Source organism: Solanum lycopersicum, chromosome 8 (assembly GCF_036512215.1).
Source record: "Solanum lycopersicum chromosome 8, SLM_r2.1".
Lineage (NCBI taxonomy): Eukaryota > Viridiplantae > Streptophyta > Magnoliopsida > Solanales > Solanaceae > Solanum > Solanum lycopersicum.
Genome location: NC_090807.1, coordinates 57729801 through 57751344, shown reverse-complemented (window position 1 = coordinate 57751344; position 21544 = coordinate 57729801). Strand labels below are relative to the sequence as shown.

Below are 21544 nucleotides of genomic sequence, written 5' to 3'. Positions count from 1 at the left end.
CATATATCACCTTGTATACGTTCCAGAAACGCAGGGGATTCAATTCCAACCTTAACTGTTGATGGTTTAATGATCAACTTTCCTTGAGAACAAGCAGCACAAGAGAATTCCTTTGATTGAAGGATATTTGGGCTCTTTAAGGTGTGCCTATATGAATTCTCAATGATTTTGTGCATCATATTAAATCCGGGATGGCCCAACCGGTCATGCCAAATGATAAAATCATTAAAATTAATAAACCTTTTGTTTACTATGGCATGTGATTCAACTATACTTATACTTGTATAGTACAACCCAGAAGAAAATGCAGGTAATTTTTCATGCACAATTTTCTTCTCTACATTAATTGTAGTAATGTAAAGGTATTCAACCTTTCCTTCATTAGCCGTCTCAACATGATAGCCATTTTGGCGAATAACTTTGAAACTTAATAAGTTTCTTTGAGACTTACTACAATATAATGCATTATCAATGCTTAATATTGTCCCTCCAGGTAGTAATAAGGTCGCTCTTCCAGAGCCCTTAATTAATTTTGTACTACCTGATATTGTGTTGACATATGCCATTTTTATAACCAAATTAGAAAAGTATTTCTTTTCTTTTAATATTGTATGCGTTGTAGCACTATCAAGAAGGCATACATCTCCATTACTCATCTTGAATCCAACTGTCAACTGGGGATTTCTATTAATTTTCATTAAAATAAAATACATCAAAAGAAGGAAGAAACAAAACTAACAACGGAAATATAAATACTTCAACATGAATAACATAATAATTAAAAATACATAAGTAATATATTAACAGACTTCATTCCCCAGCTAAAAGATCAAACATCAGTTTCGATCTCCAAAGAAGTCATCAACTTCCATATGAGTAATGTCACCAAGGCCATCAAAAACATCCTTTAAAGCCAAATTTGCTTCAATATCCTTATCATATTTTTGAGATGTTCCCGGCTTATCATCATCTTTAAGAGTCATATGTGACTCAGCTCGAGCATTGGAAGAGGAAACACCACTTTTATTTCCTTTCTTTTTAAAGGAATTTTGATAGAGCCTTACAAAATGTTCATGTGTGCGACATTCATTCTTCCAATGGCCTTTCATGCCACAACGACGACAATTACTTTTTGAGGGGTTATTTTGAGAACTCATGTTGTTCTCCCTTTTATTATGACCACCACCTTGACGATTAGTGTATCGTCTTTTATCTTTGCCACGTCCCCGTGCATTATTATAGCCCCGATGATCATCTCTTTTTACTTCAGATTGATCACGTGCTTCCACCACATTTGCCTCCGGTAATGGAGCAGCTCCAGTGGGACGAGCTTCATGATTTTTCATTAAAAGAGTATTATGTTGCTCAGCCACCAAAAGACATGAAATTAGTTCAGAATATTTCTGAAAACCCTTTTCACGATATTGTTGCTGCAATATCACATTTGAGGCATGGAAAGTAGTAAGTGTCTTTTCCAACATGTCCTCATCTTTTATAGTCTCCCCACATAATTTTAACTGGGAGGTTATCCTGAATACAGCAGAGTTGTATTCAATTACGGTCTTAAAATCTTGAAACCGTAAATGCATCCACTCATAACGGGCTCTTGGCAACACTGTTGCCTTTAGGTGGTCATATCTCCCTTTTAAGTCAGTCCACAACTCAAGTGGATCTTTTACCGTCAGATATTCAATTTTCAGGCCCTCATCAAGATGATGACGAAGGAAAATCATAGCTTTCGCCTTATCTTGACTCGATGCTTCATTTCCCTGAGTAATAGTGGCATCAAGACCTTTAGCAGCCAAGTGAATCTCAGCATCGAGTACCCATGAAAGATAATTCTTTTCAGAAATATCTAATGCCACAAACTCAAGTTTGGATAAATTCGACATAATGAAATTATGAGAGAATATGTGAATCAAATAAAAATATTTATATAATACCTTTGCAAGTAGCAACTTCGTGCTGATAACGTGTTGTAAAGAAAGCTCAGAATATAAGAAGAAAAAGACAAGAAGTATAAGATAGAGGAGATAATTTTCTTATTCAAGTATATCATACAATGGTGAATGATATCTTTATTTATAGTGTTGAGATATCATAGTCAAAGGTCACCTTGAAATTTACATAGTTATCATCAAGGTTCATATCACCTTAATATCTTATCACATTGGAAACACTAATACATGAATCCAATTAATTGTTGGATAACTCTAACGGATCATCCACATATACAATGGATTTACAACATAATACAAATATAAGATAATATATGGTGAACATTATTTAAACCTCCAAACTTTACTTTAAAAATTAAACTCTCCCCTCAACTTTGAGAAACGATCATTCTCTCTCTCTTTTTTTTTTTGGCCTAATTGACTTTTTAAAATCTGTACTGTACCTTTACATTATTAATCTTTTTTTTTTTGCTTCTTTTTAAATCATATTTATAAAAAATAAACAAAATTGATTGAGTTATAATTCAAGATCATCTTACAAGTTATAATTGATCATGAACATAGTAAAAGAATAATATTATTAACTTTAATGAAATCTATAATGTGATAATCTTAAAACATGTTTTGACGCAGGTAATTAAAATTATTAATAAAAATAAATATATATTTCACATCAATTTCTTATAAGATTATCTATCTATCTATTCTATATCGTAAATAAATTTTAGATTATTTTTTTTTAAAAAAAACTTTAGTGACTATTAAAATTTCATTTATTTACATAGATAGTAGATCATAGGAGATAGACATAGGTACATCACCATTTTAACTTAAGTTATAATCTAAGTTCTAATTTTGGATGTGCATAAGCACTTATTTAGATATATATATATACATAGTTTTTTTAAAAAAAGTCTGAAATATATTTAAATTTAAAAAAAGTCTGAAATATATTTAAATTTTGATCGAAAGTGTTGTTACGATACCAAACTTTGAAAATAACATTTTATCCCTTCAATATTTGATAATGTATTTTAAAGATATATATATATATATATATTTACGTGAAAAAAAAATTACTTAATTATAAGTACTAATATGTCCTTGTGGGAATATTTACCTTTAATATACCGTATTAAATAGTTTAGGAAATAAAATTTCCTATATAAGTAAAATTTAATATCATAATAACAATTTTTAATTAAAATCTTTCAAATCGTTTTCCTTAAATTTTATATAAACAAAAAATATAAAATGAAAAAGAATAAAATAGATTTAGCATATGATGCAATATTGTACCTTGTTAGTACATATTATGTACACCACATATTATTGTGTGTTGTTAAAACGTGCTCGGGTTACACTTTTCACCCTTTTTAAAATAAAAAACAAGAAGAAAAAAGAAAAATGGATGACCTAAAAAGTAAAATACTAAAAAATTCCAAGTTCTCCGCTCTGCTGCGGCGGGTTTAGTCGGCGGGGGAGTAAGCTTTGATTAATCGGATAAGAAGATAAGAGAGGAGAAAACGGCAAAGGTGTGAACGGAATCGAAAGAAGAAAAGGATAGGGTTTTGTTAATGTATTTAGTGGAAGAATCTAATTGGCCTAATTTCTGAAGAAGAAGATGATTGGTGGAATCAGGTTTCCTGTTCAGATCAGATCAGATCTTACAAATAGAGAGAGAAAAAAAGAAGCAAATTCCATCTTTTTCTCTCTATTTGATGTTATCCAACACCACTCAGGTCTCTTCTCTTTCTTACCTTTAATTCTATTTTTTAAAATATAATTATTGTTGTTGTTTATCTCTATTATAATATATATTGCATTTCTTGCATATGTGTTTCTAGAATTTTTATTTATTTGTCTCTGCCTGCAACTTACATGATTCTCCTCTCTTTTTGTGATTTCGGGTTAATTTAGTTCATTCTTTTGGCATAAGGAGTCCCCGTTTTTATTTTTAGTTTTGAATTTTAATTTTTTGTGTGGACTATTCCGAGTTAGATTGAAAATGAAGATATTAGAATAGGTTGCAATGAAAATTGAGTTGGGTTTTGATCGTTCAAATTTATATTGAGCTTAAATAAGCTAAAAAGTGGAATTTGGTTATGGCTAGTTCAATTTGACTTTTAATTTCAATAATTTTGATATATTATTATATAACTTTTATAATAATAATTTGAATTTCAACTTAAGAAATTTGTTTTTAAAAAAGTTATAAATAGATATATGATATTATCCTTCGGGGTGGACCATTGTGGTTCGAGCTTGGGACTTCCATGTTGGAGTCTCAAGTTTAAAACCTCTTGCCAGCGAAAGCAAGAGGTTAGCCTTCTGAATCGAGCTTGTCGCACCAGGCTTATCTAGTGCAAGTTCCCTCTCCTATGTAGTTTGCAAGTGGCACCTAAAGGTAGCGGCTGCAGGTTTTCTTGTTGTAAAAAAAGATATATGACACTAAAATATATAAAATAGGTAGTATGTCATATCTTCAATATAGGAATATATAATGCATCAATTCAAATAAAGAGTTTTAAAACGAATTGAAATTGAAGATTAAATTAGGCTCAATTGAGGATTACATCAATGCAAATAAAGAGTCTTGAAACGAGTTTAAATTGAAGAATAGATTAGGCTCGATTGAGGATTCTCTTAAAATGAATCAAGACATGAATGAGTAGATATTGGACCACATTCAAATTATATTGAGCCCAACATATAAAATTCTAAACAAATTGAACATATTACCTGTAATTTGACTACTGTAACACTCCTAATCGTTATTATTGGTAAAAGTGTTATAGCATATAAATTAGAGAGATTATAAGATTAATAGAGAACTAGCTTGAATATGTTTGGTACTTCTTCTATCCATTTTTATTTGTCATGTTGCGTTTTTAAATAGTTAATTTGATTAATTTTCAAAATTAAATTAGATTATATTAACTCGATATTTTAAACAAAAAATTTAGATATTCAAAAACTATATGAAAAGTACTATAAATTGTAATTTTTTTTGCATATCAATAAGATGAAAAAAACATGTTAAAATATTTATCAAAATTCTTATAATTTAACTCTAAAACGAAAAAAGTACATTTTTAAGCTTTATTCTGGCTAAGAAGAAAAATTCAAAAATAATCTTTTTATTATAAAGAAAGCTCAGAATCTAATATAATAATAATAATAAGAAGAAGAAGGCAAGAAATATGAGATGGAAGGGAACTGTTCTTATTCTAGTTGGTATTTCAAATGGTAGTGATATCTTTATTTATAATGTTGAGATATCACTCCCAAAAGTCATCTAATTAATAGATACATAATTATCTTGAAAGTGCTTATTATGTTGAAAACAACAATACATGAATCCAATTTGTTTGGATAGATCTAATGGATAATCCACATGTTTAATGAAATGTTTTTGTAAAAGCAATTTTGTTTGGATTTGTTAAGGCAACTGAGTCTAGACCACATTTGAAGCGTGGTAGACCAATTGGTTCCAAAGATAAAAATTCTCGAAGAGAAAAGGAATAAATAATCAAGATGATTATGGGTTGAAAAAAATTTCTGAAGATGAGACCCAAGTCATGACACATGATGAAATATCCAAGGAGGTTCAAACTTCTGAAAACAATGAAATTTCAATGAGTTATATCTCGACGAGAAAGATGTGGAACCGAAATATGTGATTGACAACATATTTGCCTATAATGTTGCTATTGACATAATGCAACACGATGAAAATTTTGAGCCAAAATCTCTTCATGAATGAAGACAGAGAAATGATAGGCCAAAATTGAAGGATGCAATTAAAGCAGAATTGACTTCACTAAGAAAACGTGAAATTTTCGGATCAATAGTCCGAACACCAGAAGGTATCTAGCCATGGGGTACAAATGAGTTTTTGTACGGAAAAGAAATGAGAAAAGTGAAGTCGTGAGATATAAAGTCAAACGTATTGCTTAAGGTTTTTCTCAAAGATTTGACATTGTTTACATGTAGACATATTCTCCGGTGGTAGATGTAATCACCTTTAGATATCTCATAAATCTGGCAGTTTATGAAAAACTTGAATTGCGTCTAATGGACGTTGTCACGTCCTAACTATTTAACTCATTGGACCACGATAATTTCATGAAAATTTCTGAAGCATCCAAAGTGCCTGAAGCATACAGAGATTCGAGACTTATTCAATAAAGCTTCAAAAATCATTGTATGGATCGAAACAGTCAGGGAAGATGTGGTACAATCGTTTGAGTGAATATTTGTTAAAAAAAGAGTACAAAAATGATGCGATTTGTTCCCGCATTTTCATTAAACGATTGGAGTCTTAATTTTTTATAATAGCCATGTATGTTGATGAATTGAACATCATTGACAACTCGTAAAGAGCTTTTAGAAGCTGTTGAGTGTCTGAAAAGAGAATTTAAAATGAAAGATCTCGGGAAGACAAAATTTGATCTTGGCCTACAAATTGAGAATTTGTCAAATGGAATACTTGTTAATCAATCAACATACATAGAAAATATATCAAAACGATTCTACATGGATAACTTACATCCATTGAGTACCCCAATGGTGGTAAGATCGCTTGACATCAATACAGATCCATTTCGACCTCGAGAGAAGTTAAAGAGTTTCTTGGTGATGAAACTCCTTACCTCAGTGCAGTCGGGGCACTATTGTATTCTGCTAACAATACTCGACCAGATATATGTTCTGCAATAAGTCTACTAGCAAGATTCAGTTCCTCCCCAACAAAAAGACATTGATGGTGTTAAACACATACTTCGATATCTTTGGGGGATCATGGACATGAGTTTATTATATTTCAATGAATCCAAGTCAGGATTGATTAATTATGCAGATGTAGGGTATTTATCTGATCCGTATAAAGCTCGATCACAAACAGACTATTTGTTTACATGTGAAGACACGACAATATCTTGGTGATCAATGAAGCAAACGTTGGTAGCCACTTTTGCAAATCAAGTAGAAATAATAGTCATCCATGAAGCAAGTTGAGAGTGCATCTAGTTGAGATCAATGACCCACCATATTTAGGAAATGCGTGGTTTTTCTTTAAAAAAGAATATAGCAACCACAATGTACGAAGTAATGCTGCATGTATAGCTCAATTGAAAGGAGGATACATTAAAGGAGATCAGACAAAACATATTTCACCGAAGTTCTTTTTCACGCATGATCTTCAACAAAATGATGAGATAGAAATTCAACAAATCTGTTCAAGTGATAATCTTGATGATTTATTCACTAAGGCATTGCTAACATCAACGTTTGATAAGTTGAGATACAAGACCGGAATGCACCGTCTTCGAGATATGTAGTGAAGTTCTTATCGGGGGGGGGGGATGAAATACACGTTTGAGTTTTCCTTGTAAGATTTTTAAGGAGGTAACATTCAAAGCGTATTATGAAATGTGTGTACTATTTTTCTTCACTAGGCTTCTTTTCAGTTTACTGAATTTTCCTAGTAAAGTTTTAACGAAACGTATTATCTATGGATATCCAAGGGGGAGTGTTACAAATCCATTGTATTAAACATATGGATTATCCATTAGATCTATCCAGATAAATTGGATTCATGTATTGTTGTTTCCAACATGATAAGAACTTTCAAGATAACTATCTATCTATTAATTGGATGACTTTTGAGAGTAATATCTCAACATTATAAATAGAGATATCATTCACCATTTAAAAGACACACTTTAAAAAGAACCCTTTCACCATTCTTTGTGAATGGTACCTTCCAGTAAGCAGTTTTTCTTCCATCTAGAGAGGATAAATGATAAGTACTAACAATAATTATTAGGGTGCCACCTAACAGTTGTTGAAGTGTTTAAAATAGGAGATATTAATTTTAAATTTAAAGCTTAGATATAAATATTACTATGTGATTTTTTTTATTGGTCAAAGAAATTGCTCTAAAACCTCATTAGATTAATATAACTTCAGAGAATCTAAATAAATCCACTTGTGAAACGTTATTTATGAGCTTGAGATAATTATTTAAAATGGAAGTTAATAACCTGTTATATGGGTTTAAATTATATATGTCGTTGGTCTAGAGTTTAGAAAAAATTCTGGATACCATTAAAAAAAATAATGTTGATGAAAAAGTGGAAGATGATATAATACCTTTGGAACTATTTGCGGTAAGAAAACACTTATTACATTTAGAACTTTTCACAGTTTTATGGTGCAGTTTAAATAGACAACACTGAAACTTTTGGATGCAATACGAAAAGTTAGAGATAAGTTTCAACATGATCTAAATTTTAATAAAATAATAGAATATGATAAAATCATATTTCATTAAATTGTCTTGGATATATTTGTTCGTTTAATGAATTATTAATTTATAATATCAATAGGACATATATTTATATAAGAATCTTCAGAAAATATATTATCTTATTATCTTATCAAAATGAGTGACTTTTTTTATTGATCCAAATTAAAATCGAAAGAAAAATATTATCTTACAAAAGTTATTAAATAATTGAATATTGATTTAGCGAGATTTTAGCATAGTTAACAGCTACTTTGCCTGGAAATAGTAGATACGATATAAAATTAATTGAGATACCATATAAAAGGTAAAGATGTTACCTATAAAATAAAAATAGAATAGTTGAGACGAGAAAGTGCTAACCAATATTGTTTGGTAGAAGAATATCTACCAAACCAAAGTTTTGAATACAATATTTTTTTTTGAATTGTAACTTGCAATTCATTTTTGAGTATTCAATTTGGTAATTTCATCTCCATCACCTACCTTATTCTGGTCGGTGGTGTCTATAGTATTAATTTCTAGATAGTTATCTGTTTTTTCTGAAAAAAAATAATGGACCAAGAAGTTATTAATCTCTGATCAATAAAATAAAAGCTTGTCCTTAGATATTCTTCTACGTGTTGCATCCTGCTAATTTATTTTTCCTATTTGCAAATTTTTATTCCTTTCGATCACTTTTACTTGTCTATTATTTTAAAAATTAATTTTCATTTTTTATATATTAAGAAATAAATATTAATGATTTAATTCCTAGGCCTAATAATAGTTGTCTATTATATTATTTTGAGATTCCAATAATATATGTCCATTTTATGAAATCAATGGATAATTTTATACTTGGTTCTTAATTTAACCTCATCATTAATTAGTCATTTCTTATAATATTTTTCAAGACTTTGTATTTATTATATTCAAAAGATAATATAGTAAAATTATCCTTCTATTTATAATTAGTAAGGGATATATCAAATCAATAGTGAACAACATATGTTGAATAGAGAATTGTTCAGAAAAAGCATTTCCTAGTAAAATCTAAAACATTAAATTATATTTTTAAGAACGTATAAAGTTTAAAGTGGACAAATAAGAGTAATCAATGAGTATCTATTAGTTCTATGTATTCGGACCACACATAATGTGGTAATGTGTAAACATCTTTGGGTTAGAACGTATAAAATTTAAAGTGAATAAATAAAAATAACTTAAGAGTATCCATTAGTTCTATATATTCGGACCACACGCAATGTGGTAATGTGCAGAAATCTGTGGGTTAAGTATTGGATTCGTATTTTGACAATAAATGCACATTCAATTTGCCATCCTAATGTGTTATAAGGTCTTACTAATAATTAAGCCTTGAACAACCTCAGACTATGTCTAAATATGGAATTGAAATAGTAATACAATTTTTGTTTTTTGGTTGCAAAAGTATTTAATTGTTCAAATGCACTCCCCAATCCCCATGTATAGTTTGTTTGGTAATGAAATTAAAGATTAGCATATGCTTCAAAATTAATTAACCTTATAACTTGTTATACTGCTTGAAGCTAAGAAATGTATAAATATAGTGAAAGTGAAAAAAGTTTAGCATTACATCACATAGACTTTTTACCCTCTAGTTGTATACTTCTTATATTGATATTAGATAATATTTTACTAAATTTTGATTGACAAAATTATTATTTAACAATATTGAACATTTGATGAAACAGAACATATCTAGTGTCAAAATTATTATATATCTTACTAGGTGAAATAGTCAAAACGATTATCTACATGTCTAATGTCAAAATTGTTGTCTACATGTGTGTCAAAATTGTACACTAGAGATGGCAGTGTATTTACTTTAGGCCAATTTTATTGTACTATCTGGTCCCCTATAATAAGATAGTACTTTATATCTTTTATTTTATTTGAAGATATTTGCTTAGATATTTCTTGAGTTTTGAAGTGTTAGTGAAGGTAGAAAAAGTAGCACATTAAAGTGAAAATTTGTTTAATTTAAAGAATTCTGAGTGCTTGAAAATTTTGGAAGTTGTACTAAAGAAATGGAGTGATGCCAAGCATTTTAAGCTGACAAAAACAACAATAGTACACCTCATATAATTTTACTTAAATCATTTCGGTTTCACTTCTTTTATCCTGTCAATATTAAAAATATATGCGATCTTTGACTGATCAATATCTTACCATATACAGTAATATTAATCTAACCACCATAATATTGATCTAACCACCACTCATGTTTATCCCTGATTTGACTCTAGGGTCTATCTCTAAATTTTCATCTTATTGTTAAATCACTCCACGTCTTGCCAATTAAAATTGTGTTACTGTGAATAACATACAACACAACACTTCCCCTTAAAATTGTCATGTCAATTCGTCCATCACTACAGCAAAATCGAAGAATTATTTTTAAAGATACATAATAATACGACTTTCTCAGAGAAAATTCTTGCCTATCAAATAACATTTGACAATGGATATTGATTTCAAAACTCAAAATAATATTGGGACATCATTTCAAATAATCATTGATTTATTGTATTTCCATATCATTTCAATTTCAAACTTTAAAATATAGAATTTGAACTTTGAAACATAGATTTTGTAAGTTTTTCAAGTTTTTAGTGATAAAATTTTGATTTTGTATTCATATTCAAACAAATCATGTCTACGATATTTGGGAGAAAACTTAACCTTTTCCTATAATTGGTATTTTTGAGTAATTATTGACATTTAGTAATATTGTTTGCCTGACACCTTTAACTTGCACAGTTATGTGAAAGGTTGGATACCATTAAGAGCCTTTTTTTCCTCCTGGTGATAGATTGGACATTTCCATGTGAATTGAGCAAATAACACAGCTTTCACAGTTATCCTTTACTGGTTTGGATCATAGAACAGAAAACATCATACAAATAATAACAAAAATGGAAATAACTTTAAACTTTTCTAGCTAGTTTAGTAAAAATTGCTTGTTTTGGAGTGAAAAGGCCCAAGGACAATCCTTTTAGAGTGGCACAAAGGCTTGACCTTGGGACTTTCACGTTGAAATCACTTGAAGGTCTCAGGTTTGAAATTCCTTGCCAGCGAAAATAAGAGGTTTGTCTTTTGGGTCGAGCTTGTCGCACCAGATTTGCCTAGTATGGATTAACTCTCCTATGTGGTTTGCGAACTATTGCATAGAAACGGAAATTTTACTCCGTGTGCACCCAAAGAATAGTGATCGCAGGTTTTTCTTGTCATTGCAATTAGGAATGTTAAATTAAGGGTTGAAATAATAATTTAAATTCTTATGAGATAAAATTGAAGTTTTATTGGATATGCAATTGAAAATTTTGAGTCTTATGTTTGCTCCTAAACATAAGAATTCCCTTAATTGTGAAACTATAAAAATTGCATCAATTCTTTATACAATTTTATTAAATATACAAAAGTTCATAACAAAAGTATAACATACTACCGTAAAGTTATGCTAAAGAAAATAGAACATTTATTAAAACATTAGTTGTAGATTTGTAGTGTACTATTCTTTAATAAAATTGAGTATGATCAATATCATTAGTAACTATTTTATCATATTTATATTGCGTGAATATTTCATCACTTTTTTCGTATTTTCATAAAAAATATAAAATAATAGATTTTTTATGCAATTTATAAATTTGTGAATTAATTTTTTTTTTATTTGCAAATGTAAAATCATGATATGAATTTTCAAATTAAGCTTTTTGGAGAATTTAAAATTTCATCTCATAATTTAAAATTAAAATATAAAATCACATATCGAAACGCATGTTAAAATTGAAACTCTAGTGAAATCTCATGGCTATGTCCCAATAGTTGTATGATGGTATTATTTATTAATTCATAGTTTTTGGAATGAACTTGTAAGTTTCTGGGACAGATTACTGCATTTGCTTCCTACGTACACTACAGTGTCATACTCGTGAAGATAACAGAAGGTGTCGGGGATGTAACTCCAAATAGTTGATTGATTCTTATTTTTATTTCGTTATAAATCCTTGCAGGATTGACATGGTTTGAAACTCGATAGATAATTAATCTATACTTTTACTTTTCCATGCCTAAGTATCTAATTTACATACTAAATGCACTCTTACCATTAAATCAAAGCCCGAAGATTAATTGAATTTATTGTTAATCTTGATGTATGCACACTTATCAGTGAACCAAAACCTGGAGATTAATTGAACTTATTATTAGTTAGACAAGTTTTAATCAATTTGAAGCTTATAGTTTGACCGAAATTACATTTTTTTTATGATTGCAGTGATCGAGTTAATTTATGTGTACTTCGACTAATTTTACGGGATATTTATCATCTTTCACCAAGATCATGTATCAGGTAACTCTATCAACCAAAGTTACAGATGAAAAGAAATCACCTAGTATATTTTTATCTCTATTAGAATTTAAATTTGAAACTAAATAATTCTCAAAATTCATTGACCACTAAGCTACACCTTTAAGTGTAATTAATTAAATATTTTATTCAGTATTATTCTAAATTATAGGCCTTTGGTAGTGAATAGATATTAGAGGATCAATTTTTTTAATAACGTTGATGTCTGAGTCAATTTACACATGTGATTAATGTCTGAGTTGACTAATCCCAGTACAATAGGGCTGGTAAAATGATTAAAAAGAACAAGTAACCCCATCTAATCCGATCCATTAGATACGAGTTGGATATCCGATTTTAAAAAAAAATGAAAATTAAATTTATATTATTCATCAATTAACATATTTTCTATCTGTGATAAATAAAAAGTCTAATTGAATATTTTTTTTATTTTTGATCCGCTCATATTTTATTCAACCTGCTCTTTTATCACCTATTGACACAACTTTATGGTAATTTGTACACAAAGTTTGGGCAAATGGGAGAATTCACCTACCACCGTTTCTAGTGGAATTTGAACTATATAGATTCCAAGTTTGTTATTCTAGTCCTTTAATAGTTTGGTTACCCTTAGTGAGTTGGGGCTATGTTATTTAATGACTCTCTTTCTAGTGTTTGGTTCTTTATTATAACTATCATTGCTTGGTGTAATTTTATAAGTGCAATTTTATGAGGATGGTATGTATGTAGTTATATTTCTATCCTGTAAAGGTAAAATTATTTTTGATAAACCCTCTGCTAATCCGATTTTACCTATTTGCTGTTACTCTAATCTTGAAAAAGAGTTAGGAGCCATGCCAGTGGCAGGTCCAAGTAGCATTAGAAATTAAATAGAAACTGTTTGGAAGAAAAGCAGAAATATATATGAAAGAAAACAGAGAGAAAAGGAAGGGGGAGGTATGGAACATTTCTGTCTTTAACAGGCTAGCCTTTCCAAAAGGTCCAAGTTCTCTGTTTTAAGTAACAGACACTAGTCATATCAACAATTTGTACATAAATATTGGATTTTATTAAACAAATACTATTATTATTATGTTCACATACAATTGTTTATACAAAGAAATGAGGTTACAATAGTATGGAGATTCTCCTGTCAGTTTCTGTAGGCCTTCTGGTGACGTTTTGATCCCGGTCCCATGGTAGCCTCCACACAAATTGCTTCAAAACCATCAGAAAGTTGTATGCCTAAATTACCCTCTTTTTCAATTAATTGAAAAATGGAACAAGTGTCAAAAGTCTTCAACCACAAAACAACTAAAAGCCTCAATCTAATGTAATCTAGGGTCGGCTATATGATTTCTCATTGATCATGTTGTTCTACAAGCATAGAAATTTCAGACACCTTGAAATGATAATGTCATAAAAGTAAAAATATTAACATGCTAAAACATATTCCGACTCAGCTTCTCTATTTATTGCTAGGTTTGCATGAATTTCAAGACAACTTCTTCAATGTAATTTAGGTGTACCTCATTCCCACTTACCATGATTTCACACCTACAAATGATCCATATGGTGATTGACACAAAACATGACTAGATCATATAAATTGGTCTTTTTCTCTTTTTTACTCAGTACGTGCTATTTGTAACTTCTGATGGAGTTATTTTTTATTTTATCTAATCTAGTATGATTGCACATCCATTTTAATCTCCACATCTCTACAACATTCATCTTGCAGATATATACCGGACTCTAGAAACTAGAATCTACTCTTATATAAAATTGTTAGTAATTTACAAGTTACCTTATAGTTTGATATGTATCCTTCTTTCACCTAACACCTTAGTACTACTTCTCTATTTCTAGCATTCTATTTTTATTTTAACATTATTAAAATAACAAATAGCTGCTTAAAATACCCTTTAGAATAACTTTTGTGTTAATATATATCTGATAACTAAAGTAGTAATTGGCCTCTGAAATTGATGACTTAAGAGGTGCAGGGCCATGTCATGAAGTTATCTTTGCCCTTTTGTGCATTAAATAGAATTACTTAATTAGTTTGTAATTGAGGATTATTACATACATCTATATCTTGTACAAAAGATATGTATAGAATATGTAGATCAACTCTGTTTTTCTGCCTTGACGTATATGTGTGTGTATTTTCCTTAATTTTAATCGTTGGAAATGAAAATGAAAATGAGCATTTTGCCACACTCCTAATGCTTTATGAAAATGAAGAGACAAGTAGTTTAGAGATATAAACATTGAGGGGTCACGTTTGGTAGGAAGTATAAGAGAATCTAATATATGTATTAGATATGATATTATATAATATAAATATTTATTTTATGTATTCGTTATACACCTTGTTCAGTATCATGGAGTGTGTAACCAATACATAACAAATCATGATATTAGTAATACAAGGGTTACAGATTTATGCATAAGAATGGTTAAAGATAAAATTGACCGTAATACACCAAATCAAACAATGAATAAGAAATGATTCCAACATATCTAATCTCAGCATATCACATTCCTGAATTACTAATCCCAACATAATTAATACATCCTATTTAGGTCCTATTTTAATACACTTTACCAAACGACCCTACCCTGATTCTTTCTCTAGTTGAATGATTGATCTATCCTGTCTTAACCATTTCTTAGAGGTAGTAAAATAGGTAATTCTGAAAATTAATTTGTCAACGGTTAGATAAGTAAAAGATGCTTGATTTTCTGAGCATTGGTGGTCTTTTTGCAGGCCTTAATTATGGTGGAGGCTAGTGGACTGCCTTTTCTTTTGGATGTGGGTGGCAACCCTTAAGACCAATTGTATCCTTCCAAACTTGGAAATAATGGATTCATCCTTTTTACCGTTTCCACTTAAATATCAGGCTTTTAATTCGCATACTACAAGGCTCGAACCAGTGGCGTAAATCACTAGTCCGTCAACCTTTGCCCCTTGAACTAAGTCTGGTAGGTTTGGTACTGCCTTTTCTTTATTCTCCCAATTGTGTTTACATTTCTTGTTTCTTTAGTTGTTTTATTTTTTGAACACTGCATATATGTATAATGAGACTTTTCTAGCCTAACCAAAAGGTCACATGAACATGCCTTAGTGTAAAGACTTATATGCAGCACCGAAGTCATCAATGTACATGAATCCTGTGAAAGTCCATTATTTCACACTTTGGAGTCTTTCTAACCTTGATTTGGCTTAGCGTAATGGACACTAGTCAAATTGTTTGCTTTGATGATGGATTTGATTTTGTTTTCTAGTTTGGCTTATCCTTTTGAAAACTATGTTTAGAATTAAAGGTTTGAACTTTGACTTTGACAACTTAAATGATAGATGTGGTTGAGCTAGTCATAACACCAACTTTATGTGTTATTTATGTAATGAGATTAGTTTATCCAAAACAAGTAAAAACGAACAGAGGATTTTAAATATGGACTCATGGTTGAGTTTACCTCAGACTTGATTTAACTTGTTACCATAGCAAGTTCAATAGGCTTAACTCGACTCAACTTGATTCGGCTCAATACTCAAATTTACTTATAGGTTAAAGTTGTCTTAGTGTAACCTATAGGTTACAGGTTGAGTAGTGGAAGCAATCACTAATGCTTGTATTAGGGTAGATTGTCTACATCACACCCGATGTGGTGCGGTTTTTCTTCGAACCCTGCTAATATGAAATGCTTTGTGTATCGAGTTACACTTGATGTTGTTATAGTGGATCCTCCAACTATTATGGAAGATTATGTCTCATACATCCTTTTAACTTGATCCTATTAAAAAAAGGAGGAGGGTGCTTACACATGTAACTGTCATTTTGTAGAGTAAAATCTGTTATGGAACTCTTCCTAACTACCCCCATCTAAGACTAAGTAACAAAAGAATAGTAGAAAAATAGGAAAACTCCAAAAGTATTTAAAAACCCTAGACTGTCTCTAGCTATTTATATGCACCCAAGAGACCTTCCTAACCTCTGCCTCTCCTCTGCATAGTGTGTACTTTGGCTCCTCAGAAAGTGAATGACATGTTTCTTTAGACCGACCTTCTTGCTCTAACCTCCATTTCCATCCTAAAATAGATCCCAAAAAGTGTGCAAAAAGCAAAGCCATTTGAGTAAAAGATAAGGGGAAGATCATCACCAAAGGAAGGAGGAGTTATGGAAGTAGCAAAGGTTGATAAACTAAAACAAGAGCCTCATCTATCTGGTGCCTATATTAGAAGCTTAGTTAAGCAGTTAACTTCTTCAAGAACCAAAGATCCTTTGAATCCTAAAGACCATGATGATTCACTAGAGAATTCAACAAAGCTTGATGATAATTTGTGTAGTGATACACAATTGTCATCACCACAGCCAGCAGCAGCACCACCACAGATTAAAAAGAAACAAGTGAGGAGGAGACTCCACACCAGTAGGCCTTATCAAGAGAGGCTTTTAAATATGGCTGAGGCTCGGCGTGAGATTGTCACCGCCCTTAAGTTTCATAGAGCGTCTATGAAACAACAGCAGCAGCAACAACAACAACAATCTCACACCGAGCCACAGTCGTTGCAGACATGGCCTCAAGAATCTTTAGGAGAAGAACAAGGGAAGCAAAAATCCCGGAGAAACCCCAGGATTTATGCTTCCAACAATATGGCTAATAACTTACCATGTTACAACATGGAAAATTTCTCCAATTCAACCTTCCCTTGTCATCCTCAATATCCTTATACTTGTCCTGTTTCATCCTTTGGTTCACTCCAAGACAACCTGAATTTTCCACTTCCCAACCAAACATTAGGATTAAATCTCAATTTCCATGATTTCAACAATTTAGATGCAACCCCTTATTGTAGCATGAACAATAAAAATTCAATCTTTTCATCATCATCTCCTTCATCTTCTTCAGATGAATTCCATTGTGTGGGAGAAGGGGTTGGTCCTATAAGTGAAATGGTGAATTCAAGGCTGCATCCATCAATGGATGACCAAGAAATGGAAGAGATTAGATCAGTAGGGGAACAACATGAGATGGAGTGGAATGACACACTCAATTTGGCAACTTCAGCTTGGTGGTTCAAGTTCTTGAAAACCATGGAAATTGGACCTGATGACAAAAACGTTGCTGAGGATTATGGATGTTATCCATTTGATGAAGTCATGGAATTCCCTCCATGGTTTAATCCAAATGAAACCTTCTTGCAACAACATGTTGATGATACCTATTCGCATCCTACCTTACCATGGTAACTATTTCTTACTCAATTTCACTTCTGTTTTCATTATTATTTGCTATTCTTCTTTACATTCGTATAATCTGCTTGAATCGTGAATCTTTCGAAAATAACCTTTCATATATCCTATGAAATTACACTAGGAGTTCTTTCATTTTTCATTTTTAGGTTGATTTTTATGTTTAAAATAATAGGAAATGTTTTTTTTGTTCCTATGTCATCTTACTGTACAAGATGCTCTTTGTTTATTTTTATAGTTAAAAAAAATAGTCGCCCACAGAAATGAATTGAGTATAACATATTAAATATAATCTTATTTGTTGAACTTCATGTATAATTAGCAAAAGTTTAATGCCATCAAGTTATTCTCCCGACTTATTTAACATCAGTGACAATTTATTTTAGGAAATTTCCATGGCCAAAACTGATGCATGGTATTAGCATATCATGTTTTGTTGGTATTAAATGTATACGGAAGTATGGGTCTTAGCTAGCTTTGACACGTCAAACGGTGGAACAAATGAAACAGACAACCCATTGGGCCCACCTTTTCTTTCTTTTTTTTTTTAAAAAAAAATTGTGTTTCTTTTTTCTTTTTTTTTGTGTTAGGGGTTTGTTGAGAAAATATTGAATTTGTAATTATCTCTAGCAGCTGTTCATTTTTATTTGAAAATTAATTATCTTAATAATTAACATGGAAGGTACAAATCTATTTAGTTTTAGGTTCTTCTCTTTTAAAATTATTGCGTTGTTAATAATGTATTTTATGATTTTCTTAAAAATATTTAATTATTAAGAAAGGTGATATAGTTTGATATTTTAATAAATATCGTAAGAATTTAAGAGATTCAAGATTACTAATGTCTTCATACTTTCTTTGCGAACACCTAAGAATTTATTCGAGATTTTGATTTTTAAAAATATCAAAAAATTTGCAAGATCTCTTGAAAAAGGATGTCTTTGTGATCTCTATATGAAAAATTAAAATTTATAAAATATTTAAGATCTGAAATCTAAAAATGAAACCACACTTGATTTATATATAATGTTTTTACCTTTCAAATTAGGTATAGATATCGAACATTAAATTAAAAAAGATCCGTAAATTGTATTTCTATATTTCTTTTTCTTTCACTAAAAAGAAGAAAGTTGATCCTTTATTTATATATTCCTATCATTATTGTTATCATCATCATAATCAAATCTGACTTTTAAATTATTATATTTTCATTGTTCTTTTTTAAGGGTATTTTTTTTATAACTATTCCAGAGAATATTTGTTATGAATATGTCACAAAAACTATTATGTTTTCCATATTCTTATTTTATTTTAAATTTCTGTGTGTTGTTACAGTATGGACATTGAAGAAATTGAAGGGATGGATGTGGAATGGTTAGCTTGAAAAGAAGATTGATTGTTTTTTTTTTTTATAATCATAATCAAATCTTTGGCCTTTATATTAAAGCCCCAAATTGCTGTTTTTTTTTCTTTCTTTTGGGGAAGGAGGATTTTAAATTTCTCCATTTGTTTGCCTTTTTATTTTATTTTTATTTATTAAAAAAATGATCAGTAATAAAGGCGTTTGCTAGAAATCGCAGGGTCTAGAGAAAAATAATAGATGAGGGAGAAATTATTTTATTATATGTATGTCTCCCAGTTTTTCTTTTCTGTCAATTATATGAGATATCTGATATTTAATGGTTCTCATCATTGTATTTTAATTTATATTTTTAGAAAATTTTGTATTTTATTTGGTTGCGTATTTTCACAAGTAATATTTTACAATTCTGCGACTAAATTATTGAAAGTTTCATTTTTTTTTTAAAAAGGGTCATTACTCTTTTCTCAATTTTTTGGTTATATTAAGGATTTGAAAGGGTAAAGAGGCAGTAAAAAATTGAACAAATGCACAGGTGAGAATGCTTGAAGAAGTAATTATCATAATTTGTCAAAAACTCAGAAAACTTTATTTCATATTAAAAGTGAGCGTAAAATAACATTCTTCTTTGAAAATTAATGTGTTGCAAATGTGAATCGTCTTTAAGTAAATAATATATATAAAAATTTGAAAAAGAGAGCTTATTATCTAAACTTTGAGATTATTTAGAGGAGATATGAATTAGTCAGAGGAGAACAATAATGTATTTGTTTAAATGATACATATACATCTTTTTTGATATAGTTATACATTATTTATATAGTATGATATACGTTATATATACATATCGATACTTTATTTATACATATAACCATTTTGTTGAAATTAATTTTAATTGCCTATACATATATATCACAAATTTTGAATTATTTGTATGTAAATGAAAATTTAACTATATTTAATATAAATAAAATTATATTATTATATATTTATGAAATTTATCCTTATAATATTGTTTGACCTTGTAATTTTATTTTTTTACGACGTAATCTTGCAATTCATAAAGTTGGAAGAAAAAAAATAATGAGGCACTAAAATAAATGAAATAGACAAGCTTAAATTATTCTTCAAATTAAAATAGCTTTCATCTCACCTATCATTTAGTTATTTTTTTTTACAATAAAAGAAATAGTCATAAATCATGTCTATTTTTTATATTATTCAAAAGTAAATGGTTATAGGAATAATTCAAAAAAAGTAAAGAAGTAATTATGTTTCTTCTTTAGTTCCCTCTAAATTATAAGAGTAACAAAAATCGAATCTTTGAGAGTATTATACTATCATAAACACAATTTTTTGAGTTGATTTGATTCTTTCTTTTTTTTAACGAAAAAATAATTCATTTTGTCTTCATCACATGTTCCAAAGATTATTGAATAATTAAATAAAAGAGAAGATGAGTCTTAAGCTCTTCCATGCATATTCCCTGTAACACCTTTCACACAATAAAAAGGATGAGGAGTATATACATATATCTATTTTAAGTTTTTTGAGGAGTTAATATCTCAAAAGATTATTTAATTTTAAAAAAATATCTTCTAAAATTATTAAATTTTATTTTGTATCGTTACTAAATTTATTAAGAATCTTGACATGACAAAACAATTTTTTTGATGTTATGTTCATATAATGGAGTAGTAATCCGAGTCATTTGTTTATTATTTTAGTCATGGACATGGTATAAAAGATAATTTATTTGGTTATGTTAAAAAATTTTGAGGATAAATTTAATTAAGTGATCTTGTTAATATGAAAATCAAAATTGAGTGATAAATTTTTAAAGTTTAATGACTTTGCTAGATATTGTTTATTTTTTGGTTGGGTGTGTAACCCTTTAAATAGGCTCTATGCTAGGTAAATTTACTCTTATGTAATTGCACATATGATAAAAATTCAAATAAAATGATCCTTTGTATATGTAGTTAGTAGTATTGTATTGAAATTATATAAATAGTTATGTAATGTATCAGATAAATAGTTATCAAATGTGTCGATATTATATAAACAGTTTTGTGATGCATCGATATAGTATAAATACTTATGTAATATATGAATATTGCATAAATAGTATATATAATCAAATATATAATACAACTATATAGAAATATAATATTACGTATACAAATTGAGCAGTGATATTTGCTCGAGAACAAACATAAATTTAAATGTGAGGTGGCTATCTTCGAACATAAATACATATTTTAGTTATTATTTTCTCAC

The 21544-nt window shown here is 29.5% G+C and overlaps 2 protein-coding genes across 5 annotated transcripts; one reads left to right on the top strand and one right to left on the bottom strand.

Moving 5' to 3' along the window:
• Positions 1-836: 836 nt before the first annotated feature.
• On the bottom strand, positions 837-1892 carry LOC138338064 (uncharacterized). The gene has a single exon (XM_069288532.1). The coding sequence runs from the start codon at positions 1890-1892 to the stop codon at positions 837-839; it is 1056 nt and encodes a 351-aa protein (XP_069144633.1).
• Positions 1893-3296: 1404 nt separating this feature from the next.
• On the top strand, positions 3297-19636 carry LOC101266961 (uncharacterized). 4 transcript variants are annotated; one of them, XM_004245158.5, is made up of 5 exons: positions 3300-3700; positions 12572-12646; positions 15417-15631; positions 16750-17897; positions 19240-19636. In XM_004245158.5, exons 4-5 carry the CDS (start codon positions 16828-16830, stop codon positions 19286-19288), a joined length of 1119 nt encoding a protein of 372 aa, XP_004245206.2. In that variant the 5' UTR covers positions 3300-3700; positions 12572-12646; positions 15417-15631; positions 16750-16827; the 3' UTR covers positions 19289-19636. The 4 variants fall into 4 exon arrangements, with proteins under 4 accessions (XP_069144263.1, XP_004245206.2, XP_019070943.1 ...); XM_019215398.3 differs by lacking the exon at positions 19240-19636 and adding an exon at positions 18291-18625; XM_069288162.1 differs by lacking the exon at positions 12572-12646 and having other exon boundaries at positions 3297-3700.
• The last annotated feature ends 1908 nt before the right edge of the window (positions 19637-21544 follow it).

Excerpts from the sequence above, each read along its gene's own strand:
- LOC101266961 (XM_019215398.3), top strand. The coding sequence starts at position 16,828 with ATGGAAGTAGCAAAGGTTGATAAACTAAAACAAGAGCCTCATCTATCT. Across the intron at positions 17,898-18,290 it reads TCGCATCCTACCTTACCATG|GAAATTTCCATGGCCAAAAC; the intron begins GTAACTATTTCT and ends AATTTATTTTAG.
- LOC138338064 (XM_069288532.1), bottom strand. The coding sequence starts at position 1,892 with ATGTCGAATTTATCCAAACTTGAGTTTGTGGCATTAGATATTTCTGAA.